The 27,210-nt window shown below is 40.5% G+C and overlaps 1 protein-coding gene across 3 annotated transcripts; it reads right to left on the bottom strand.

Annotated features, from left to right (window-relative positions):
* Positions 1–4,798: 4,798 nt before the first annotated feature.
* LOC142097283 (sulfotransferase 1C4-like) lies at positions 4,799–26,169 on the bottom strand. Of its 3 annotated transcripts, XM_075178981.1 has the most exons (9): positions 21,476–21,648; positions 15,320–15,489; positions 15,023–15,209; positions 11,492–11,617; positions 10,180–10,277; positions 7,459–7,585; positions 6,798–6,892; positions 6,516–6,696; positions 4,799–6,425 (listed from the first exon to the last, which is right to left on the bottom strand). In XM_075178981.1, exons 3-9 carry the CDS (start codon positions 15,189–15,191, stop codon positions 6,313–6,315), a joined length of 909 nt encoding a protein of 302 aa, XP_075035082.1. In that variant the 5' UTR covers positions 15,192–15,209; positions 15,320–15,489; positions 21,476–21,648; the 3' UTR covers positions 4,799–6,312. The 3 variants fall into 3 exon arrangements, with proteins under 3 accessions (XP_075035082.1, XP_075035083.1, XP_075035081.1); XM_075178982.1 differs by lacking the exons at positions 15,320–15,489; positions 21,476–21,648 and adding an exon at positions 25,983–26,169; XM_075178980.1 differs by lacking the exon at positions 15,320–15,489 and having other exon boundaries at positions 21,476–21,647.
* Between the last annotated feature and the right edge of the window lie 1,041 nt (positions 26,170–27,210).

The raw sequence follows: 27,210 nt of genomic DNA on the forward strand, positions 1-27,210 counted from the left end.
CACAGGTGCTTTTTGGGAGTGGGATCCCTTCCACCTTCCCCATTTTAGTCTTAAGATCCTTCATGGACTCTAATAATTTTTTTGTTTCCTCGTCCATTCTGGATTAAAATAGTGCCTAGTGAGATAAAAAAAACAGTACTGTTTTTATTGTCATGTTATGATATCATTTATATGGCACACTTTACTACTCCTGGAAGATTGTTTCCGGGAGTGGGGGCGTGACTGGAGGGCGGGGCCCAACCGTGTCATTTTGGCCCCGCCCCCGCAAAACCCTCTTTTCCGTTGCGGGGGCGGGGCCAAAATGACGCGGTTGCCCTCGCCCCCTCCCGCCCTCCAAAATGGCATGAATTCCAGGATGCGGGAGAAATGCCAGCTCTCGCGGGAGCCCGGGAGACTGACCCGAATTTTGGGAGTCTCCCGGACTTTCCGAGAGAGTTGGCATGTATGTTATATGGAAAATACAATTTTCTATTATTAGGACCACACTAACAGTAGTCAGCTTGCAACTTGATGCAAATTTTGGTTTATCATCATCATCGTCATCACCCAACAAAATTCCACAGCGCCGCACAGTGGCTATAATCAGAGATGAATTAAAACTTTGTGGTGTCTGGGGCACTTAAGATATAGGGGCTAGTATGGTCTAAAATTAAGAGCATAGTGTCATCATTCAGTGTGAGTTACATAATTACTAATAATCATGCCCCATTGAAGATCATAATGAATAAGACTACTGTCAGGTGTGAGAGGTTTAGGGGCAAAGCTGAACAGCTGCCCCAAATTATATATCAGAGAAGAAATAAGCCTGCTCTTAGTATATCCCATATTATATATGGTGACAGCTGCATGGTAATATAAATACCAATATATGTACAAAACAAAAAGACAGTTGTTGTCAGTGCTTATCCTTAACACTGCATAGTGTGTATCTAGGAGAATGAAAACTTAAACTACAGTGAAACTTGAAAATATAATATCAACCAATATCGCTTTACTGTCATGAGAAATTTAAAAAGTGGGCAGAAATATGCAAAAGTTCAACCCCCAAATCAGTGGGGGCTTTGAGCTGTTAGTGTTTAATTGTCTAAATTTACAGCAATGAACACAAAAATGAAGTATTCTTTTTGCTCATTAAATTGTACTCGTCTTTGGTTTGTGTGAATGCTGAAAGACAACTAATGCAGCAGGTCAGCAGTACCTACTATTTACAAATACACATACACAATGTTCACTTACCTGAGTGAGAGTAGCGGTCCTCTGCTATGAGTCACAGTTTTCTTTCTTTTCCTTGAATTTTGTAAGCGCTGTTACTGTGCTGTAACTTCCTATCTTCTTTCTCCAACCTTAGTTTTCCTAGAAGCAGAGAACATTGCTAACACTTCTCTGAATTTCTCATATGTCTAGTATCATTGCTCCTCCCCCTACCCAGGCCTGGGTAGGAGCGACCAAGGATAATTCCATTTTTCACCATTTTATATTATGGCCTATCAACATTTATTAAATGTCTACCGATGCCTCTCCCTCTAATAAGCTCTGATACTGCTGCTGCTGTCTGTCACGAACGCCCAGCCTGTCCCAGATACAGCAATCTGAATAGCTGGCCATGACTGGTGTTACCTTAGTTAATTAACAATGAATACACCTTTTCTGTCACCATAAAGGATTTATTATGGTGTCCTTACGTTCACCAGAACCACTTATTAATGTTTCACACTTAAATCACATACATATGTAGCATGAGTCAAGGAAACATACGCTAGATTAAATATGTTTAATCTGAAAAATATTTCCAAGGCTTATTTACAAAAGATAATAAACAGACATACGATAGGTTGCATATAAGTTCCACAAAATAAAATAGGAAATCAAATCAGAGTACTACTTATGAGGTAGTCTTGCTGTGTGTGAGGGAACGCAAACAAAAAGTATGGGACATTTCAGTCTTGATAGACCCCCTCATGAAATGCACAAAATTATTGTCTAAGGCAGAAGATTTTAAACAGGCTTTTCACCTCCACCTTAGGAATTTCAATTTTCACCTAAGTTAGATCGATGCCCAAAGTGACACAGGACTTCGAAATAAATCATGTCCTGAGACCTAGCATTTTCACAGGACCTTGAATTCTCACCTCTGCTCTTCTGCATAAGTAGTTTACAACTTTAGGCTTCAAACTCCCCCAAGATCCTATTTTTCCCTGGTCTGGCTATTTCCACAAGACCATTGACACTTTCCTAGGTCAGACGCAGGTCAGTTAGCAAAATCCACTTGGAAAGGTTACATAAATATATTCAGAGTGTTATATATAAATTCAACAGAAAACACAATCAGTCATTAGATATACTACATTTTGTCACACTGTCCCTCTCCAATGTGTCACTGTTGTCCTTCTCCACTGTGTCACACATGCTGCCTTACAGTTACCTAATTGGTGTATCTTCTTTTGTAAAATGAAAATGTAATTGCTCTAGAAACCTTTGATGAGGATGATGAAGGTGATGACATTTTACCATTGAGGAAAATGACCACTGTTAACTAAATGCCCATACATTAGTAAAATGTTTGCTTTTGTAGGTGCCCAAATTATTATTATTATTATTATTATTATCATCATTTATTTGTTAGGTTCCACAAGGTTTCCGCAGCGCCGTACATAGTACAAACAGTAGACCACACAGGGTTAAACAGTACAGAACACTAAAACACAAAGTACCAATGCTTCAGAAACTCCAGGCAGACATATGGAGAAAAGACGGAGCAGAAGAACAGGTATGGAGACAGGAGGGAAGAGGGGCCCCGCTCATACGAGCTTACATCCTAAGGGAGCAGGGGCGCACGGAGGATTGTCGGGGGGGGGGGTGGGGTTTATCCCCGCCGACCCCCAAAACCCCCCCCAAAAAAAAAAAACGAGAGAGAGCAGCTCCGTTTCGCCAGCGCTGTCCTATACAGCAGCCGCGGCGCTGTCTAAGAAGCGTCTGCGGCGGTGCTGTATACAATACAGCACCGCCGCGGGCGCTTCTTTGACAGTGCCGCGGCTGCTGTATAGGACAGTGGCCACTTAGTTAGCGCAGGGGGGGGGTTTCTAGAGACTCAGAAACCCCCCCTGCGTGCGCCACTGGGGAGGGTGGACAAATCAGTCACGAGAGGGAGCTGGTAATGCCAGGGGAGAGAAAAAGGGACCAGGGGAGAGAGGGGAGAACGAGCAGTGTAGATGAGGGGTTAAGTGGATGGTTGGTAGGCTTTGAGGAACAGGGGAGTTTTAAATGCTCGTTTGAAGGAGCACAGATTGGGAGCGAGACGGATGGAGCGAGGGAGGTCATTCCAGTGCAGGGGGCCATTTGTTTGCCCAAACAAATCAAGCACTTCAGCCACAAAAGTAGCAGTCCCTGTCACTGAAGTGCTAGGTTTGTTAAACTATGTGCATGTCCTATTTAACATATGGGTGGGTGGGCCCAAGGACAATTCCATCTTGCACTATTTTACATTATGCCATTGGTCTTTTCATCATCTGTATATGTCTACTTTTGCCTCTGTACATCTAATGACCTCTTATTCTTACTGCCTCTTCACTTTCCATGAGACATGCTGTTTAACGTTCAAAATATAGTGTGCCTATTCTTTCACCAATTTTCCTCTGGGCGCAGTCCACCCTCATCTATCTACTTGTCTAAAATTGGTTGTACAGAATTGGGTATAGAAACAAGCAGCAGAGCATCAGCTTACAGCTGAAAGGATAGACACCTCGTGCAATCTTCACACTCAACCTCCTCATTATTAGGACGTAGTCCAGCATCCAATTTTTCAATTGCAACTATCTCCCCTAATGCAATCCATTATTCATAAGAGGCACCTTTGTGCGCTATAGCTGTTGCTGGGGGTGATACTTCTGTACAGAATGGGAGCAAGAAGAGTAAATATAGTTTTAAACAACAATAGTCTGTGAAGCAAGAGTTTGCAAGAGGGAACAAATATGACAGCCAGCATCCTGTTGCACAGCAGATAACTAAAGTCATGATAGCTATGTTAGCATTGGATGTCCGTCCAATTTCCACTTTCAACGCATCAGGTTTTAGTTGAGGTCATGAGTCCATGCAACCAAATTCCATCTCGATTACATTTCTCCAAAACAACAATTCTTCAGCTGTACTGGGAGGTTAAACAAAGTCATTCAGTCCCTAGAAAATGCTATTGTACTGACTATCCACTATGAAAATTTAATTAATCTAATCACTATTGAGGAAGATGACCAGTTAGCCAAATGCCCATACATTAGTAATTTTTTTAAATCCATATTTCTTTTCCAGTTCAACAACAGGTTTGCTCAAACACTTCAGTCACAAAAGTAGCAGTCCCTGTCATTGAAATGTATGGTTTGTTAAACTATGTGCATGTTCTTTTTAACATATGGGTGGGTGGGTTAAAGGACAATTCCATCTTGCACTATTTTACATTATGGCTTTAATCTATCGTCTATTGATGACGCTGCTATCTGTCTAATGACCTTTTATTCTTACTGCCTCTTCACTTTCCATGAGGCATGCTGTCTAACATTCAATATTTTATGTGCGTGTTCTGTCTCTCTCCATTTTTCTTTTGGGTGCAGCCCACCTTCATCTATCTATTTGTATAAATGTCTACTGATGCTGCTGTCCGTAGTTGAGGTCATGTGTCCATGCTACCAAATTCCATCTCGATTCCATTTGTCCCGAACAGCAATTACTCAGCTGTACCGGGAGGTTAAACAAAAAGTCATTCAGTCCCTAGAAAATGCCATTGTACCAGCTATCCACTTAACTACGGATATGTGGACAAGCGTTACTGCTCAAACAAAATCCTACATGACTGTGACAGACAACTGGGTAGATATATATCGACAGCAGCAGTGCAAGTAAACTCGCTGTGGAACTATAATTGTATGATAACTTATAATTGCATTGTAACTTAGCACAGGATTCTGTTTTGAAGCAGAGTGATGGTCACTGTAATTGTATGGCATAGTGGCTCCAAAAGGATTAAATGGTGGATGCATCATGTCTGAATCTGATTGGTGAAGTTGGCATGCGGCTGGTTTGTAGCATAAGAACTCAGGAGCCCAGAAAATGCTGATGACTGGTTCTAAGGATTAGTTTTATGTGTCCTGTAAGACACTCCCTGATATCCCTGAGACATTACACTAGTATCACTGCCATTTTTTATGCCATAAGTATAATGAATAGTGCCAAGGATTAGAAGATCCTAGGTTCCGGGGATATGGACTGCTATTCGCTGGCATTAGCTGGCTTGTACCATTGGGAGGTTTAGGCTGCAGCAGCGCAACCTGAGTAGAACTGATTCCCTTCTTCTTCATGCATGTTCTTTTTAACATATGGATAGACGGATGGGTCCCAAGAACAATTCCAATTGCACCATTTAACATTATGGCCTTGATCTATCATGTTAAATGTCTACCAATGCAGCTGACTAATGACCTCTTACTGCCTGTTCACTTTCCATAAGGAATGCTCTCTAAGGTTAAAAATATAGTGTGCATGGTCTTTCACCATTTTTCTTCTGGGTGCACTCCACCTTCGTCTATCCACTTGTCTAAATGTCTACTGATGCCGCTGTCAGTCTAATGACTTCTTATTCTTACTACTGGTGTCAATATATTGGAAAAGCTCAGGAATGTAAATTTCAGCATTCAGAGATAGCACGTAGATACTTTATGCACACTGCTGTGCCACTATATTTCATAGGGATTGTATCGGTTATTAAACTTCCATGTATTTGTGCCGCTGCTCTGTCACCAATTTTAGCCAGATTGCTGCAGCCTTTAGCCAAAATTGCTGAAATTCTGGACAGTTGTGAAGAGATCATTAGAAAATATACTGTAAATAACTGTTAATGCTATAAATAGTAATGTAGAACAAAAACAGCTCAATATCACATGATTTTACCTATTTTTCATAATTTAATTAAATTCTGATCCAAAACCAAAACAAATAAGGATTTTGTGGCAAAATCAGAACCAAAATTAAAACACAAAGATGGTTTTAGTACCAAAACACCAGGGTGCAAACACATCTCTAATGATTTTTAAAGTTGATTCATTTCTAACTGAAAATTTTTTAATTAAGACATGCATCTCCTGACTTTTATGGTCCTTATACAAGTTCTGACATGGTAGTTTGGCACAAAGATCTGTAATGGGGGTCATTATATACTTATTATTACTACTCTGCCATATCTGATCAAATCCAGTAGAGGGATCTAAGCCCACACATGGTACAACCATGGGCTAGCTGGCGAAATTGTGTAGCCAACCAGCTTTAGTCTCATAACTGGGTGCGGAAGCTCAGTCCACTCCCCTCCATTCTCTTCTTGTATTCCTCATCAAACACAATATTCTGGGCCACCAAAAAATGGTTCTTCCAATCTCCAACTTTCCCTGAAACAAGAATCCCCAAACATGAAATAAATAGTTACCACCATATTAACTCTAAATTGTCATTGACTTATAGAAACAATAACATTATACCTTTCCTCATGAAAGGCGAGATGGACTGATCAAATACAACTGCTGGTACAACACTGTAGTTGGTCATTGGATTTTCCTTCATTGCCTGGAATGATGTGTGGTGACGGATCTTCTCAAGAACCTCATCTGACAGGTCCTTTCCTAGGAACTTCAATAGTTTTCTATACTCACGTATTGGGTCCTGCAAAAAGAGAATTTTAATACAAATAGTATACAGCTAGTTCAGGAACACCTGAACTATCTGTATACATATGTACTCCATGCCACATTAATCTTTCTCACCTCGATCAAATCTTCATAGAACATGTAGAGAATTTCATGGTTGTCTTTTGCTTTCCACCAGCCGATGACATGGTCAAACCAACTTCCCCAAGGCACTGAAAGGAATAAGCCACCCATGGAAGATGCTGTTACTCATTTTATGAACAGTCCCACTAGTCTGTGTTTAAGCACACAGGGTTATGTTTCATCCCAGAGTTCTGGAGAAGTAACGATTTGGATTAGATGGGACCTATTATAGGTTAAAAGGAGAATTAGATGATTTTTGATGAATCATATGTTAAGTAAATGGATTTTTTTTTTTAAATAGTACTCTTAGTTGTAGACTTTTATGATGAGCTTGGTCTTATGTAAAAGGACAGAGGTCTCTATACAGGTGGGCAATCTGGAAGCTAGACAGTGAGATCCTTTTTTTGTCCCCAAATACAAGCTTATTCTGCCATCGCTGTAGAAGATCTTAGAGAAGTCGAATTACCAGTTCTTCATAACGTTGGCAAGATGCCTGAGGACAATGAAGCCCCTTTTGATTTGGGAAGGAGAGCTTCACAATTTACTGGTGACTGTGGGCCTTATGTAGAGTTGGACGCATTTTTACAAAGTAAGAGTTAATTACGTCCTGTAGTTTACTTAGTCTTTACAAGTTGTATTTGTCCCTTTGGCTCACCATCTCCAGCCAAGAATTTTGAGAAGTATTCATCCCAGGTCCCAGGGTCTGGCAGGCCCTTATTCATTTGCTGGAAGTAAAAGTACGAAACCATGCAATCCTTGGCGTTCCTAGCAACATATACAACCTGCCAGAGAGAGGAGAGATACATATAAACATATTACATCTAATTCACTTGTGTAATATCCACCCGGTCTTCTAACCCCCGACACTTCTTTACCACCTTCCCTTCTCTGCCCACCTGGACTTCCAAACCTTTACCACCTACAGTACTTCAAAGATACAATTGACACCATCACACTATCGCTTGTGATACAAATACACCTTTTTAAATATGTCTAACTATTGAGGAGTATAGGTGGTTCAAAAATAATTTTAAGAAATTAAAAACTTTTTTTATTTTAATGATTGATATTGGACCCAAGAATGCCCCAATGCAGATAGATCTACCAAAGCTCAAGAAAACAAGTTTGTCTGGGCATCACTAAACAAAAATAAATAGCTGAAAAATTATTTACTTATCTGACAAGGTGAATATCTACTTAGTTTGGGCAGGTGTGAGGGTTTACCAGTGTGAGCATTATACGTGGGGGTGTGAGGTGTGAAGGTGTACCAGTGTGAGCAGTATAGGTGGGAGTAAGGTAGGTGTACCAGTGTGAGCAGTATAGGTGGGAGTAAGGTAGGTGTACCAGTGTGAGCAGTATAGGTGGGAGTAAGGTAGGTGTACCAGTGTGAGCAGTATAGGTGGGAGTAAGGTAAGCATAAGTGTACCAGTGTGAGTAGTATAGGTGGGAGTAAGGTAGGCGTAAGTGTACCAGTGTGAGTAGTATAGGTGGGAGTAGGGTAGGTGTAAGTGTACCATTGTGAGCAGTATACATGGGAGTTGGGTAGGTGTACCAGTGCGGTTAGTATAGGTGGGAGTAGGGTAGGTGTGAGTAGGGTATGTGTGAGTAGGGTATGTGTGAAGGTGTACCAGTGTGAGCAGTATAGGGGGAGAAGGGTAGGTGTGATACTGTACCAGTGTGAGCAGTATAGCTGGGAATAGGTTAGGTGTAAGGGTGTACCAGTGTGAGTAGTATAGGTGGGAGTAGGGTAGGTGTGAGTAGGGTAGGTGTGAGTAGGGTAGGTGTGAGTAGGGTAGGTGTGAAGGTGTACCAGTGTGAGTGGTATAGGTGGGAGTAGGGTAGGTGTGAGGGTGTACCAGTGTGAGCAGTATAGGTGGGAGTAGGGTAGGTGTGAGGGTGTACCAGTGTGAGCAGTATAGGTGGGAGTAGGGTAGGTGTGATGGTGTACCAGTGTGAGTATTATAGCTGGGAATAATGTAGGTATGAGGTGCATTACTGTGGGTATTGTAGGTAGGTTAGGGTAAGCTCTAATAAAGAGATGGGTTTTCAAAGATTTAAAGACTGTGGGAGAGTCTGATTGGAGATGATTGCGAATTCAACAAATGAGGAGAAGCACAGAAGTCTTGTAGGTGGGAGTTAGAGGTTACCAGAGGTGAGTTGTAGGTCAGAGGTGGATATTACAAGTGAGGGAGAGTTTTAGGATATGAGATTTGAGATGTATGAGGGGGGTGGTGTTCAGGGATCTGTAGGTGAGGGTGAGTAATTTGTATTGGATTGTAGAGGATATGTGGAGCCAGTGTAGGGATTTGCAGAGTGGGGCCGCAGATGTGGAGCAGTGATAGAGGAAAATCAGTCTTTCCACAGAAATTCGGATGTATTGAAGCAGGGATAGATGGGTGAGGGGAAGACCAGATAGAAGGTTACAGTAATTGAGGTGGGAGAAGATGAGAGAACAGATAACGGGTTTGGTTGTATCTTGGATAAGAAAAGGATGTATTCTAGCAATAGTTTGAAGGTGGAGGCAACAATTCATTAAGGCTTTTGTAACTTCTATTATGTATTTACGAAGTAGCAAAGTGTTTTAAAACTATACATGTGAGATAACAAGATTAAACGTGTTCATGAATAGAAGTGGTGAAATACAAATATATCATTTTATTAATCACATCCTCTGGTATAAACTACTGAAACAATATCCTTTGCTACAACTTTAAGCAAAATTATAACACATTCTTATTCGTGCAAAGGACTCAGATTGACACAGTATGTTTCTAAAATATAGGAACTAATTTCAGTTACTGTCAATGAGAAATGTTTTTAAAGTTATAACTCATGAATAAAATAAAAATATATAACGACTAATGACAGGATACTGTTTAAGCCAAAGTATCTGATGATATATTATAAACAGACATCCTATATTTTGGTCGGCTGACTTAGTTTTTGTTTTTTTCACTTACGAAACAAATTCAATGTTTTTAATATTTCAATAACTGTTGGGGAGTATTGACGATTCAAATATAATTTTAATAAATAGATGATAGATTTTCTGATTGATATTGGACACAAGAGTCATTCAGAATATGATTCTCTTTCTTGTCCTATCTATTGTCTATAGAACTTTCTCAGCCTTCCTGCATCAATTTAGTTTGAAAATATTGTAGTCTGAGCTCTGATTTCCCCCTCCTTTCACTTTAATAGAGAGGCTTCCGGGACTACTTAGTTTTACTCCGTTGAAACAATTTTGCAGCACTCTGCAGCAAGAAGGGTTAACAGTTCAGCAGAGACTCTGCTCGTTTTACATCTTTTCAGCCGCAAGAAAAATGAATAACCTTTAAAAATTTGGGGCACAATATTTTTTTGGTCTCTCACTCACCTTCACCTTCTTGTCCCAGAAAGATGGCGGCATCAGCTGTATCGGCAAATGAGTTTTTAAGAGACGAGGAGACTCCATAGTGTTGGCGTAAGCCACTCCTTAAATATATGGAAGGACTAAGAAATTAATCACAAGCTTGGTTTTATTTTTTTTATATTTCATTGTAATTAAAATTTACATCCACTTGCTTCATTTTCTCTTTGACAAAAAAAAATAATCTAAATTTTCTAACTCTCGCAGATAGGACATCTCCAGGAAGGAGGGAGGGGGCTTTAACTATGCGCCTATGGTAGGTGTTGGCGTGTGGCTGTACTCTGTGCTGTCGGCTTTGGCACAGTGCTGGTCGCTGAATATTATATACCTAAGCCTCTGTGTGTATGTGCTTATTGCTGCTTCCTATTGGACAGTTGATAAGTGGCTCATCCCATATAAGGTATTGATACGCTGTGTGACATCCAATTGGTGATGCAAGAACAGTACACCGACCAATCGGGTATTTTCATGTTTGGGGGATAAACAATTCTGCAGTTGTGATTTCACCTTCAGATGCTTTTGATTTGTTGACTTGTACATACCAGTGGACCACCGGTATGTACAAGTGGTCATGTTCGGCGGTGGTGGTCATGTTCCCGGTAATGATAAAGCCGAGTTAGTTTCCCGACATAAAAAAACCCGATATTTACATGCCCGACAATAAATAAATATAGACTGATCTTCAAAATGACACATAAAGTATCCGACAGTGTTCAGATAAATTCCGAATACAAGAAATCCCAACACGCAGTTTTGACGTCATTTAAAATGGTGACCGTCATATTAGCGGTTTTAAATGCCGGGTTCTGCTGCCTAACTCATCTAAGCTAAGTGTTAGGGTTAAGCCGCAGGACCCAACATTGCCGCTTTAAAAGCGCTGATATGATGGTCGCCATTTTAATATTTTGATGTCAAAACGCAGTGTCGGGGTTTCCTGTCTTCTGACATTAGCTGAACACTGTTGGATACTTTAGATGTCATTTTTAAGGTCAGTCTATATTTATTAATTGGTGGGCATGTAAGCATCGGGTATTTTATGTCAGGATTCTATCTGTTGGCCTTATCATTACCGGGTACACGTACCCAACCCGTACATACCCCCTGCTGACCTACTAAAAATATTTATATTTCTTTCTGGCATTTTTTATCAATAGAAAGAGTTATTTAATGCTGTTGCCCTACAATACAAAAGTGGAAAACAACTTTACTTGCCCCCAGACAGTCACATAAGCAGTTGCTGAGCTGTATATAATATATGTAGAATTCATATATCGGTTACCTGATTTCATGGGCTTTGGATTTAAGTCTATAAACGGCACCTTGACAAAGCAGGGGGCTCGCATGCTCTTCTCCACATCCCCCTCTAGCAGTATCAGGTCCACAATCTCCTGCATCCACGAGGTACCTGTAAGAGCCACATCACATGACCTCAGCTGAAGCCTGAACTTTCCACCCCGGTTTTTTATTTTATTTTAATGCATACAGGGGGCAAACCAACTCTAGATGGTTTTATACCGATGAACCTTCATGTGTCATGCAGGCAGCAGTCAGGTGTAGTGTGGTCACACAGTAGTTAGCATTGTTCCCTTACAGAGCTGGGATCATGAACACAATTCCCGACCAGGGCCCTATCTGTGTGCAATTTGTATGTTCTCCCCGTGTTTGTCTGGGTTTCCTCCCACACTCCAACAAACATTCATGGTAGATTAATCGGCTGCTGACTAAAATGGTCCCACGTCTGTGTGTTCTGCTCAACCATATTATAATGTATTTGCTGCGGTGACACAATTCTGTGGAGAACCAGAGACCATGATAACGAGGGTGATCTCTAACACGTATGTGATATGTAAGATGTTTACAGCAGCTGGAAATAGTTTTTCCATCAAAACAAGTCACCCTCTTTTGAAAAAACCCCAGTTCTAAGATTAAATCATCTTTTAAGTACGTGTTTTAATTAGATATGGAGGGGGATAAGCAAATGTTCATAGAACTATGAATTATAGCTTTCTAGCGAATTGGTCTGATGCTTAATTGTGCAGAATAGACCCCTCGGGAAAAAAGAGAAGGTACTTCATACAGTAGTTATGACTGACGATTATGTAGTATATCGAATGACTGATTGTTTTCTGTTGAATTCATGTATGACAATGTATATTGTATGTAACCTTGTAATGTGATCGCAACGTATCCTTTGCTAAATGACATGAGTCTGAACCTATGCAAGTGTCAATAATCTTTTTAAATTAGCCAGGGACAGATAAGCATCTGAGGAGTTTTTTTTATGCAGAGGATGTGGACCTGACCAGTCAAGCAAATGAGCAGAGGTGAGAATTCAGGCCCTGTGAACATTCCAGATCTCAGGACATCCCTAGCTCACTTCAGAAACCTCGGTGTTATTTTGGGAATCAATCTTACCTCAATGAAAATGCAATTCCTAAGATGGGGGGTGAAGAGCCTTGGAGAATTTTTTATTATCTTCTGCTTTAGACATTACATTGTACATTTTCATGATGGGGTCTATCAAGACTGAAATGTCCCACTTTTTCAATTGTGTTCCCTCACACATGCCAAGTAGTGATTTTGGTTTTATTTCCCATTTTATTTTCTAAAACGTATCTCTTAATATCTTTTTGCAACTAAGCCTTGGAAACATTTTTTGGATTAAAATACATTTAATCTAGTGTATTCTCTGTGATTCTTTGTGAACTTACGAAGCCCAGGGAGGCTCATGCTACATGTGTATGGGATTTAAGTGTGAAACATTAATAAGTGGTTTTGGTGAACGTAAGGACACCATAATAAATCCTTTGTGGTGGCAGAAAAGGTGTATTCATTGCTAAGTGACCAAGGTGATTCTGCTCAGATTGCTGTATCTGGGACATGCTGGGCGTTCGTGACAATGACCATTCCCTCCCTTTTCCATAATTTAATGCTAATATTATATTTATTCATATTAATGTAAGAAGAAAAAAGTGGATAAAAAGAATCAGAGATCACCATAAAGCCATCAAGCATGTCACGTGTATATTATTATTACAGTGATACTATATTTTAGTGACTGGAGTAATATTTTGATTGTGTTACACACGGCCGCTGAGCACTGTGTGAAACAAAGTGATATTACACTGAAACTTTATTACTCTAAAAGAAAATATGTGATATCGTTTTAAATACTGAATGAAACAAATACATTCTCCACCACTTTGATCACAAGATATTTAGGGTTATTTACAAACGTGCATAAATAGGAAACTGCAGATCAAATGCCATTTCTTCCGCTTGTGATACTTTGCATCTATTTCTGAGCTTTTGCTGCACTTTGTACAGATAAGTGCAGGGCGTAGCATGTGATGAAGGTGGCAGCTGTGAGGATGAAGAGGTTGTGCCCTCTGGATCTGGCTGGATTGGGACGTACCTCGTTGAATGCAGCCTTGGCGCGGTATTGCACCGTCAATGGCTCTCAATAAAATGTAGGAAAAAAAAAATCATACTGCAGGATGCCATATGTATAGGAGTTTCAAAAAGGATGGAGAATGTATATATATAGGGTGGTCTTTAAGCCTTTTTTAACCCCCCAAAAAGTACACAATTTTAGTGCATCCTGACTGGCCCTGAGCAGTGCATCTCTGTGCCCTAAATTACGGTAGGGGTCCGATGGTGCCGTTGTAGTCTCCTGTCCAACCCCTGCACTCCCTGGAGTTCCGCCACTGCCCCCTGATTGGCTTATTGATATAACAATATTACCTACCATAAATCTGCAAACATTCTCAGCTGTCTCCCTGCGCTACATTATTAAATGTTATTCTCCTGACAACCATCATATGTCATAAAATAGTTTGGATTAACATGGCCCCCAAGCACTACCACCTTTTACTAGGTGGGGTAGGAGTGGAGATATAAGCAGCATGGAGGCTTTTGCTAATGTTAATAAATCATTTATAGAAATGTAAAGTAAATTTAAACCCGATTTATAAATATGTTGTATCACCTAATAGCAGGCTGACCACAATCCCTTCACCAGATATAATAAGACCCTGCCTATACTGTGCAATTTTAGTAGGTTTAGTAATTTTCGAGGTTTTTAAATAGAGAATATATTTTCCGCTGACTCACTATTACAGCTTGTTTTACTACCGTGAGCTCTGCCAGGTGAGCAGGTTTTGTAATGTGTGATATTAAGCTCTCAGGTTATCATATTGTGTCCCATTCCTGTGGTCAAAGTTTAACCTATCAGGTTCTTAGGAAGTTCACCTGGGGTCATCTAAATCAAACACTGCTGGGAATAGCTATCGCTTGTCACGGGATCATGTTTTATTACAGAGGAACTCCACCCTCAGCATGTTGTAATGTACACATAGATTTATTTTCTTTACCTTTGGATTTGAATACAGAACCGGTGCACAGACCTGAACGGATGCAACTGTATTAATAGAACAGTTCTCCTGATGTAAGTAAGGGCTACAAGATGAAACAAATTTGCCTGGACAATAGACTTCCCTGAAGGTGGAGTTCCCCATTTCACAGTGGATTGGCACCAAGTTCCAAAGGGTAAAATATGTGCACACTTATGTAAAAAGGGGGAGGGGAGCCGATGTCTCTGGCACACTAGGGGGTAAATGTATCATCCTCCGATTTTTGCAACTCGCTGGAAATCGTTGACTTCGCAGGTAAAATTTAAAGCGGCGATGGCTTGTAAAGGCAAGTCTTTAAATTTTCAATGCAAAGTCGCCGATTTCCGGTGAGTTGCAAAATTCAGAGGATGATACATTTATCCCTAGGTGTTAATGCCACCTATATTGGAGCCACTTACCAGCTTTAGGAAATGTAGCAATTAGGATGTCGTCTTCACGTGCCTGAAAGTTATGTATTTGGTCCCAGATTTCACAGGTGCTTTCTGGTAATGGGATCCCCTCCACCTGCCCCATTTTAATCTCAAAGGTCTTCATGGAGTCGATTATATTTTTCATTTCCTTGTCCATTCTGGATTAAAATGTTGCCTAGTGAGCAAAAAACAGTACTGATGTTATTGTCATGTTAGGATATCATTTATATTGAAAATACAATTTTCTATTATTAGAACCACTCTAATAGTAGTCACAATACTGACTTCAAATGCCGGATAGACCCAGGATGCTAGGTGCAGATTTTGGTTCATCATCAATCATCATCATCATCATCACCCCACAAAATTCCAGAGAGCCGCACAATGTATATAATCAGAGATTAATTAAAGCTTTGGGGGGCCTGGGACACTTGAGATAGGGGAGCCAGTATGGTCTAAAATTAAGAGCATAGAGGTATCATTCAGGTTGAGTTACTTTCTTACCAAGTACCCTATTTATGATCGTAATAAATAATAGTTCCCCCTTGATGATATACCTACCTCAGGGCTTCTCTCTTCTGTCCGCACAGTACGCAGGGGCTCCCGGCTCTCTTAATCATTGTAGTCCTGACATAATAATGCTGCGATGCATAAGGGAGCCAGGAACCTCTGCATACAGCCACATCCAGAAACAGGTGCCACCGAAGCTGTTAAGGCAGCAACGGTGTTCCTGGACAGGCATTGGTGCACAGTCCGGGGGGGGGGGGGCATGAGACAAAACCCGACATCCGTAATCTGGCTCTGGGTATAATAAATCATACATAAAGCTAACCATACACAAAAAAGGGACAAGCACATACAAGTTTGATGAAATAAGTGCAGACGTGATGCAGAGAGCGACCTGCTCTCTAGAGCTTACAATCTAGAGGTCTGTCTGGTGTTTGAAGTCAGTAGAGTGATTACTGACAGGGAGGTCCCCATGATATTTCAAACTTCACTGTGAAGCCCAACATAGATTATATACCCTGAGAAAAAGAGAACGTTAACACATAGTAATTGCAATTCTAGTAATTTTGTTGTATGTTCTAACCTCCTATGTATGGCGCTGTGGAAGTCTTGCGGCACTTTATAAATGAAAGATAATAATAATAATAATAATAATAATAATAATATTAATAATAATAATAATACTCAGCTTTTAGAAAAAGGGGGAGAGGTCTTCACCTATAGCAGCCACCTTTCCCATTGAGTGGGAGGTACTTGGATGCCCCAGGCCTTAACTCACTGTAGTAATAGCATATAAGCAGGAACCAGTAGCACTGAGATAGGAGAAATGGGGCCAAGACCACGCACCCCACGTCCACTAAAGAGAGAGCAATAACGTAATTACAACTGCACACCCCAGCTGCCTGTTCCAGCTGGGACGCAGCGGCAGTATGAGAGGCATCCTGATTGCTCTGACATCAGAGTGACTACACACCTTCTTGGGGACCAACTCTGCTGCATGTCGCGGGCATTCCCTTTTACTCCGGGTTTGGACAAAGCTTTCCCCAGGGGAATTATTTTTAAGCCCACCCATCCCCTCCATCTACATAAATATATACGAGTCCCCTAGTTTGATTCAGAAGGGCAGCATTACAGCACAGATCATATAAGTAAAAAAGGTTAGGAAAGCCCTGTTCTTGGCTGTCGATGAATGCTCTATCCATCAAAAAATGTATTGTGTGAGAAGTCTTTGAAGTTTTATTTAGCATGGGTGCAGGCCACCTTCGTTTCTCAGCATCTTCATTTATTTATATAGCGACAGCAAATTAGGTAGCTCTCTACAATTGGGTATCTACTTGTCTAAATATTTACTAATGCCTCTGTCCATCTAATGACCTCTGATTGTTACTGCCTCTTCACTCTCCATGATGCATGCTGTGTAATGTTCCAAATTTAGTGAGTGCATATCGTTTCAACATTTTTTTATCTCTTGAACCTTACACCAAATTAATTTTGTTGTTTCATTTATCTAAATGGGCTTACTTCAGTTGGTGGCATGGCAAATGCCATTTATTTGTAGCTGCTGCAATGTTCTACATGTGGACACTGAATGACGGGAAAACCCCTCACTAATAAACACCCTCTTTTAAATATAGATTTCTCTGAATGAACCTTTCAGAATTGACAAGTATGGAAAAATAGAAAAGATTAGAATATAATAATATCGACTTTTTTGGGTTGTGCAACAGCTACTGAATCTCACATGCAAACACCCAGTTTTTTCAAAATTATTTCAGTTGTCACTGCCCCACATAAGATTACTTTCACTAGAAAAACTTTTAATTTTAAAAGAAAGAAATCTATTTTTTTTTTTTTTAATTCCTATGCTAATAGTCTGACAACAAAAGCACACTGTTTTCCTCCACTAAATAAATATACTACTTAGTTCAGAATGATATCTAACTCAGTCTGCATATACTGTCTACTACTATTATATATGCAATGCAATGCATTAACAACAACGAGTAAGCAAATTCTATTCAAGATTGAAATTAAAAGCAATTAATCAGTAAACTATTCTAGCTGACTAATCTCTTCAGAACTTCTTTACAATAATGACATCATTCTATTGATTTCTATGCCCCTTGTTCACCCTGAATGCTCTTTTCTGAGCAGAGCACCGCAGTTAACCTCCTCCCTACATACTGCCTGTTCTAAATTGGCACCTGGGAAAAACAAAGGAGGACAATATATACAAAAGATGGCGATCCAAAACTCACGAGAGTTTTGCAAAAAAAAATTCCCAGAAATTACGTTTTGCCTCGTTTTGAGATCCAAATTTAGCTTGCGAAACCAAACCACGACTCAGATTCACTCGGGTTCCCAACGTTGGATTTTGTCTGATTTCAACCAATCCGAACCGCTCATCTCTAATATTTAGTTACGCGTGAACACTTCTTTCCAGGGTCTTGTAGCCTCTCTCCTAGTAGGATATTGCACTCTACACAACTCAATCTTGCCCCTCGTCCAGCTCCCAGTCTTCACTTTCACAAAGGCCTTTTAGTCTCCTCAGTTCTCAGTCCTGTCTCCAGCCATGACCTTGTACTCTGCCCAGCTCCCTGTTCTCTCTCCCTCCAGGGTCTTACACTCTTTTCCATATTTTAGTCCACCCTATTCACCCTCCAAACATTGCCCTGGTCTCTATCTCTGGTGTCTCACCATGAATCTCCTACAAGGGCTTGGTACTGTGCCCAGCTGCCAGTCCTCCCTCTAACCCGGGCCTCATAATCTGCCCAGTCCTTTCTCCCACCACAACCTTATACCCTGCCCAGCTGCCATTCCTATCTTCTACCAGTATTTCAGGTGACTTAAAGGCAGGTAAGTAATGTAACAAAGCAATGAGAAAGGCAAGTCAGATGTTTGGTTACATAGGGAGAGGAATCAGGAGCAGAAAGAAATAATAATAGTGTCATCGTATAGGTCATTGGTACGGCCTCATCTAGAATACTGTGTTCAATCCTGGAGGCCTTATCTCCAGAAGGATATAAATACATTAGAAAACATTCTTCAAAGGAACACAAGGATATGCACTGAAACTGGGGGAAGTAGGTTCAGAGGAAACTACTTCACAGAAAGAGTAGTGGATAAGTGGAATTGTCTCCCATCAGAGGTGGTAGAGGCTAATACAGTAGAGCAATTTAAACATGCTTGGGATAGACATAAGAATATCCTTACAAAGAACTAATGATCAAATAGAGCTGGAGGTTACCATAGGTTCAAACACGGCCAGACTAGTTGGGCTAAGTGGTTCATATCTTCCGTCAAATTCTATGTTTCTATGGGCAAAAACAGGATTTCTAGAGGGGGGTAGGGGTTCTAAATGTTAGATTGTGAAAGAAAGCAAAGATTAAAAAAAAAAAAATACAGCCCCCACCCCTGTCCCCACACATTACATGCAGACAGGGGTGCACATAGTGGGGTTTTCCAGTTACCCAGAAACCCCGCTCTCTCTATTAATTGAATCTCCCAGTTAGTGCTATATTTCTTTACCACATTGTCTGCAGCCTAGGACACATTTCCATGGGCATCTGCATATGTTTTCATGAACATTGGCTTCAACAAAATGGCCACCATCACTTTTTTCTCTAGTGTATTATTTTTACAGTTGTGTATCTAGTGTTTGTATGGCATAGAAAATACTGATTATCATCTGCAGTCTGAGGTGCAGCGCTGGATGTGAAGTCACTATAACACTAATTTTATTAGTTTTTATTTTAATTGGGTGTGAGTAGAGATTAATATTAGTATTTGTAGAGTAATATTAATTTGGTTAGATGGTCAGATGTATTTAAAGCAGTTTCACATTAATGTACAACTTATTTTATGCCTAATTCTTTTTTATGTAACGTTTTATTACATTTACGCACATTTTACTGTTCTAATTCTAGTTTCCATAGGTGAATACAGCACTATGGCGTAATTTCTGTTTTGTATGAAATTCTGAATTGTTTTGCTGTGCTGAATGTATGGACACTGCACAGCAGTGTTACCTCTAAGCTGAGCACTCTGGAAATGATAGAGTTAAACCTGTATTTTACTAGGAAACATCCTGCAGATTGTGAATGCAAACCTTTCGGGTGGAGCCCTCATTAGAGTGACCTTTTAACTCTTTCCTTTCCAGATTGCTCAGCTTAGAGGGAACACTGCTACACAGTACCACTTCTCTTTATGTCATTTTCATGCATTATATTTGGACACTGCACAGTACCACTTCTCTTTAGGCCATTCTCATCCTGCCTACACACCGCCAAAAGTCTCAGAAGCCCGGCGGTGGCCTTGTTTTGTGTTTTTTTTTTAAAAAAAGATGTAAGATAACCTTAAAATAAGTTAGAATTAGCAGGATTTCCCGAAAATTTCCCCATGACCCCAGTGCTGTGAGGCAGAAGTGCTAACCACTGAGCCACTGTGCTGCCCCATCATAATCCTTACCCCCTCATGTCTCATAATCATAACAAACTCTTCATTAACAGTAACCTCCCCATCAGTCATTAGCTTCTAATCATTAAATCTTTTAGCCCATACATGCCAACTTTCAAAACTTCTGCCCTTTGTCGTGTGACAGGGGGTAGGAGGGCGTGGCGTCGTTGTCGCGTCACCATAGCATCGACCCCACTCTAAAATGCCGAAATGCACGGTATTGAATAGCAGGGACGGGGCTTAATGACGCAATTAAGCCCCGCCACCGCCATTCAATGCCATGAATTTCGGCGAATGCGGGAGGTTGGATTACACTTCCAGGAGTCCGGGAGGACTCCCCGAAATTCGGGAGCCTCCCAGGAATTCTGGGAGAGTAGGCAAGTATGTTTTAGCCTCATCACAACAACCCCTTCAACATCATTAACCCCTTTATGGGGATGAGGGCGTTAATGATTATAATTAATCCTAATATCATTAAAAGTCCCTTGTATATTTATTAACCCCCTTAATCATTACCACCCTCACTCTCCTCAAAAGTACCCCATTAAGATGATTAATCATCCTCATAATTAACTCCCAATTAGTAATGCCTAACCCCTTTAACAAAATATTAAAAAAAAACATAGCATTTGATCATGTTAGGACTGATCAGAAGGGGAACACTTTGGCTGAGTTGGTCAGCTTAACATATATTACAATATGTGGGAAGAGCAAGCACTGTTTTTAGGAGAAATATGCAAAAGTTTAACCCCCAATGAGTGGGGGATATGCATTGTTAGTGTTTAAATGTCTATATTTACAGCCCTGTACACAGTTATTTTTCAGATCAGGAAATGCAATGGGCACAGTGTTCTCCTCAGAAAATCTTGACAGCTGGGTGGCATTAAGAAGTAGACGGGCAGTACAATCGATCGCAATTAATAATAAAAAAGAAAAAAAATGTTGGGGGTTATTACCAACACTTATTTATAAAGACTTTTACGGTTATTGCCTGCTTGCTGGCTGTTCTGGACAGGCAGCTGAACCTCTGCCTGCCTGAACTGGCTGGACTGGTCAGATTGGTCAGAATGGTGGTCAGTGGTCTAACACTCTGCTGGCTGCAATGTTTACACAGAGCTTATTATAACAGGATAAACAATGCTTTGCTCTATTATAATATGACTCCTTCGAAGTCCAAGAGCCGGGTGACAAGTGAAAGCAGCCGGGTGGAGCACCTGGGAAATAGACCCTGGGGAGAACACCTCAATAATCGAGAGCTCTTTTTTGCTCATTGAATTGTGGTCAGAGAATTGCAGTCGTGTAAATCCCTGTGTACGTCAGACCTGCTGCATTGCAACATTTTTGCTTATTAAAAAACTAATAAATAAAATTATCTGATCTGAGTACATGTTTTCAGTTTGTTAATCTTGCAAAAGAACTAATGCAGCAGGTCAGCAGTAACTACTATTTGCAGCATACACATACACAATGTTTACTTACCTGAGTGAGAGTAGTGGTCCTCTGCTATCAGTCACAGTTCTCTTCCTTTCCCTTGAGTTCTGTAAATGCTGCTATTGTGCTGTAACTTCCTATCTTCTCTCTCTCCTCTTAATTTTCCTAGAAGAAGAGCTCATTGCTAACACTTCTCTGAATTCCTCCTATTTCTAGTATCTCTGCTCCTTCCCCTACCCAGGCCCCGCCCCCATATCTTGCACACTCACTTCTCTCAGGTTGAGTCTGAAGACTGGAAGGGTCTAGTTACATCCACATCCTGCTTATCACATATCAGCACAAACCCGTTCTACACACTTCTACCACAATTATTACCATTTAAATTCTTTCAAAGTGCAACAATTACTACTAAGAGACAGAAAATAAATATAGTGTAACATTGTTATTAGTAAAATAACATTTATAAATAATGTGTAAGAGGCCATTTCAATAGCCTGTGGCTTAATTGTTATTGTTGTCAACATCAGCCAACAAATTTTGTATATATAAATCGGGTTTGGGGTATCTTCACATGCATGAGCCAAATATATCACACCGGTTCAGTGCTTTGGTTCAGATTGGTTCAAATAGCTTCAACTAGTTTTATTTACTAGCATTAAAATAAATAAAGTCCAAGCTTGTCTGGCTTCTAATACACAAGATTACTAAATTGAAGGACCTAATGTCCCATACATATATAAAATAACAGAACTTACTGGTCATAAAATGCAGTATCAGGAGCCATCAAGTATATATATCTGCCTGTTATCCCTTTCACAGTGCATCTGTCCCAATATTTATACACCATCTGCCTAATATTGTGTAGGTTCCCCTTGTGCCGCCAAAACAGCTCTGATCCTTTGAAGCATGGACTCCGCAAGACCTCTAAAGGTGTCCTGTGGTATCTGGCACCAAGACTTTAGCCCAGACGTGCCCGTTGTAGGCAAGCTGCAATGCACTGTGTGGTCTGACACCTTTCTTTCATAGCCAGTATTGACTTTTCAGCAACTTGTGCTACAGTAGCCCTTCTGTGGGATTTGACCAGACCAGGCTAGCCTTCGGTCCCCTCATGTGTGTATATATATATATATATATATATATATATATATATATATATATATTTATATATATATTCTATATCCAGATCCAACTAGAAATGTTCATTTTATTCAAGTTGTAGCAGATTATGGAACACCTTGTAAAACAAAGTAAGAACAGTAATATTATCATCATCATCATCATTTATTTATATAGCGCCACTAATTACGCAGCGCTGTACAGAGAACTCATTCACATCAGTCCCTGCCCCATTGGAGCTTACAGTCTAAATTCCCTAGTATAGACACACACTCACACATACACATACACATACAGACAGAGAGGTAGAGACTAGGGTAAAATTTTTTAAGCAGCCAATAAACCTACCAGTATGTTTTTGGAGTGTGGGAGGAAACCAGAGCACCCGGAGGAAACCCACGCAAACACAGGGAGAACATACAAACTCCACACAGATAAGGCCATGGTCGGGTAACGAACTCATGACCCCAGTGCTGCGAATCACAAGTGCTAACCACTAGGCCACTGTGCTGCCCATATACAAACAAGGGTATAGTACGAACCATGGAAGATGCATATGCTGTGCACAAGTGCAGTTTCCTCTGCATTTCTGATGCACTGAGCTGATTTGTGAGTGATTGTTCTCATTTGTATGGTTAAGTGCATGGCGTAGCGTGTCAAGATGGCGGAAATTAGGGGGTTTGGAACTTTGCGCCTTCTGATTGAGGAACTGGGTGAATCACGTCCTCTCCACCTCCACCCAAGTGTACTATCATCATCATCATCATTTATTTATATAGCGCCACTAATTCCGCAGCGCTGTACAGAGAACTCACTCACATCAGTCACTGCCCCATTGGAGCTTACAGTCTAAATTCCCTAACATACACACACAGACAGACAGAGAGTGGCACACACAGACTAGGGTCAATTTGTTAGCAGCCAATTAACCTACCAGTGTGTGTACTTTATCCACATTCTCTCCATCCCCGAACTCTGGCGTGTTTACCGACCTTCCTGTTTGCTCGTGACCCTTGACCTCTGCCTGTTTACTGGATCTGCTGTCTGCTGCCAGCCCTTGACCCTTGCTTGGACTCCACTTCGCTTGCCTGGGTTCTCCCTAGTCGGTACACACTTCACGACCCTCTGTCAGTTTGCAGCCAAGTCTGTCTCCACTACTAGGGGCTCCAGTGTACACCTGACTGGCGGAGCAGACTCCGGGTTGTGCTGTATCGGCTAGAGGGGTTCCTAACACCTAAAGGGTCTTTGTAGTTGTAGACTTGTGAAGAAGAAAAAAAAACTTTTGCATAGAGATTAACATTTATTCACTAGGAATTACAGTAACTATCATGCTTGTCAGTATCAGTACACCGTTATCAAGTAACCAGTTAACATTTTGTGCAGTGAACAGCTGCTAAAAGCTTAACTGTGACACTATGCGTCCCATGCCATGATTTACTCAAAGGGGCAGTCCCTAATCCCACAAACAGGGAATGTCAAAGTGATGAGACCTGGGCGAGTGTTCAAAGCCACTCCTTTCTCATCATCACCTAGTACCCTAGCCCCCTTGAATGACACTAATATGTTTTCCGGGTTGACAAACATTCAATCTGTAATCTTGGTTACAGGTATTCAGCCATTTGAAAGCAACACTGTTTCTCTTATAAATCAGAGTACTCTCGTTAGACACCTCACATTGTGTCTGTAAATCACTCAACATTTTCTCAACAAAATCTCCCGTGACCAAATATTCACACATATTTCCAGATTCTGTGATTTCCATGTTGAAAGTAAAAATATATATTAATTTAAGCAAGTCTCCCTCACAGACATCATTTTATCTCGTAACATTTCTTTATGGGCATAACAAACCCTCCTGATTTCTGAGAACATTCCTCAGCGCCATTTTAACAAAGATAAAAACAGGTTGTAAAATATCTGCATGTAGAAGCTCACTCCCACAATTCTCACCTTCATTAAAGAGAAAGCTATTTTTCTCAACTTCAGAAACAAAATTACTTTGTTCAAATACAGAAACAATTTGTTGGACCCCAGCCAGCTTTGTTCTGACATTAGTAATAATAGTGATAATGTACATTATTTACAGTCTGTTCCCGTCCACTGAATCGTGCAGTGACGGACCAAAAATTTTAAAACTTCTTTTGCATCTCTTCAAAAGTATTACATTTAACAATGTACAACTTTTTCAACCTTGAAACATGTCTCTTTTAAAACAGTAAAGACAGACAAATATGGATCTCCCTCACCCACAGTAAGAAGGAGATAAAACTCACATACAGAGAGAGAATAATTAACTGATATCTTCCAGCCTACTGCTGTGGAACTACAAGTCCCAGCATTAGACTAAATACAAATTAGCTTCAACATGCTACTATCACTCAGCACTCAACATATTTTTCCTCTCGAAATATTGAAGAATTCTTGAAGAACTTTTTTATCAATGTTACATACATTGCCAGATAACAAAATATAGTCCTTCTTATCGCAACACACTGAAATCTTTTACACAGAATAAGGGAGGGGCACATTTCCCTCTTTGAGCTGCGCAGCATCAGACATACATTTTAGTACACAACCTACTTGATTCATTATTTTACTCATTATATCATTTAGCTTGTGATACATTTAGCCTATTCACATATATTGCGACTTTCCAGATCTCTCAACTTTCCTTTGCCACCTCAAACTATCTCTTGGGGTTTGGGCTCAATACCCCTTTGTTCTTGTCACATTACCACTTGCAACACCCTTGTTTCTCCATTAACACATATATATTCCTTCTTCGGCTATCCCCACTTTCTTGACAAATTACTTGCAGACCTTCTACTCCGCACACATCCTAGAAATCTGTGCATCATTTCTATGGGGGGTTGCTGTCATCTATCTGCTTACTGTCTATATTCCCCTATATTGACAGTACTTTTTAATCCCATAGAGACTCTGGTCTAGTTTCTGTGGGTTGTCCCAATAGTGGACGTCCCGTTCTGTGGACTCCTAACAGTGAATGTCCGGTTCTGTGGGCTCCATACACTAGATGCCCCTTTTGGGCTGCATACACTGGATGCCCTTTTTGGACTCCTTATACTGGATGTCCGGTTCTGTGGGCTCTGTGCACTGGATGCCCCTTTTGGACTCCTTACACTGGATGTCCCTTTTGGACTCTTTACACTGGGTGTGCGTGCAGAATAGCCTGACAGCATCTGGAACGATGGTCTGAAAACTCTTTCTAAACTTGTTGACAAAGTTCTGGGGATGATGTATCACACATGTACTCAAAATTCACTCATCTTTCAGAAATCTAATTACCAATACAATTACAATAAACAAATTGTTAGTAACTGTATAATTCTGAGACTTACAGATCTGCATGCCTGATACCTTAGACGGACATGAGGAAGCTCTAAACAGAGGAGCCTGACGAGTAGAAAACTTTACTCACCCGGGTTATAGTCAGAGTCCTGTGTCCAGGGCGACCTCCAGTTCTGTCTGTCCTTGGCTCAGGTCAGCAGTCTCGGTGTGGACCTCCAATGCTGTCAAATCTAAATCAGATTGTTCACCTGTAAGTGTCAGTCTATCAGTTATGAGCTCATCAGCTGGAGAGAATTAAATACACTGCATGGTTTGAGTGTACAATAAACTTTGCTTTGTTAGTTACAAGTCCCTATCTATATAGCAAAAATCACGTATTACAGAAAACTACGCTCGAAAAGGTTTTAACCACTAATGCTCCCTTTACACAGATGTTAGTACATTCTCTCATTATCACACAGGAAAACTCCCCAGGGAGGGGTTGCTTATCTCCTGTCTGATATGTCCAAGGTTATAAGCATAGTCTTGCAAATACTGAATTACTCCTACAAAACAGGTGCATCTAATTGTCTTTAAGCTATAACAGAACAAAATGGCTATAAGACAACAAGATGGCGTCAGCTTAGCAAAATCACATTTATCAATTGCATATCTGCCTTTTTTGTCTCCTGTGCAAAGTGTGCCTTTGTATATATATGCACAAAGGGTGGGGACAGGAGATTGCTGGAGGTTAGACATACAGATATGCATCTCTGTGTAGAACATTGGAGTAGGATTTTTGCAACAAGACCTGACATAAGTGAAACCCTAGAAAATGTAACATTTTTATGTTTTATATTTTTCACTGTTAGACAGACATGTACTGGATACTGTTATATTTGAAGAAAGTGTTATAGAGATGGACCCCTTTGCCCTTCTCACTTAGCCAAGTAGCTGAATGTGTGGGATTGAAAATGGCATGTGAGTTGGCAGAGGGAAAATCAATTGATATACATTGATCTTCAGCATTTTTCTAGTCTAGGGGGCGACGTTGAGGCGACTGAAGAACTTTTTTTCATAGCAATGCCAGTACATAAGTAGGACATTACATGGAGGACTTGTGACAGTGACACAGTTACCAACTGAAGTAGCTGTTAATAAAGTCCACACTTACACACATGACTGCATATGACTGTTACACCAGGACATAGCTGTCAAATAGACAGCAGGGTTTTATTTGACAGATTCATAAATCTTTGTTTTGTTTTGCTTTTCGTTGTATTGTTCTAAACTGTGTACACACACACACACACACACACACACACGCACGCATGCACACACAAATTAGTTAATATATTTGTGCTACCTGAAGAATAAAC

Source organism: Mixophyes fleayi, chromosome 7, assembly GCF_038048845.1.
Source record: "Mixophyes fleayi isolate aMixFle1 chromosome 7, aMixFle1.hap1, whole genome shotgun sequence".
In the NCBI taxonomy this organism is placed as follows: Eukaryota; Metazoa; Chordata; class Amphibia; order Anura; family Limnodynastidae; genus Mixophyes; species Mixophyes fleayi.

What these genes read in the sequence shown, in the direction of transcription:
- LOC142097283 (XM_075178982.1), bottom strand. Translation starts at nt 15,191, where the DNA reads ATGGACAAGGAAATGAAAAATATAATCGACTCCATGAAGACCTTTGAG. An exon ending in TCTATGAAGATTTGATCGAG is followed by an intron (nt 6,697 to 6,797) that starts GTGAGAAAGATT and finishes CTCTTTTTGCAG; the next exon opens with GACCCAATACGTGAGTATAG. An exon ending in CTCGCCTTTCATGAGGAAAG is followed by an intron (nt 6,426 to 6,515) that starts GTATAATGTTAT and finishes TTCTTGTTTCAG; the next exon opens with GGAAAGTTGGAGATTGGAAG.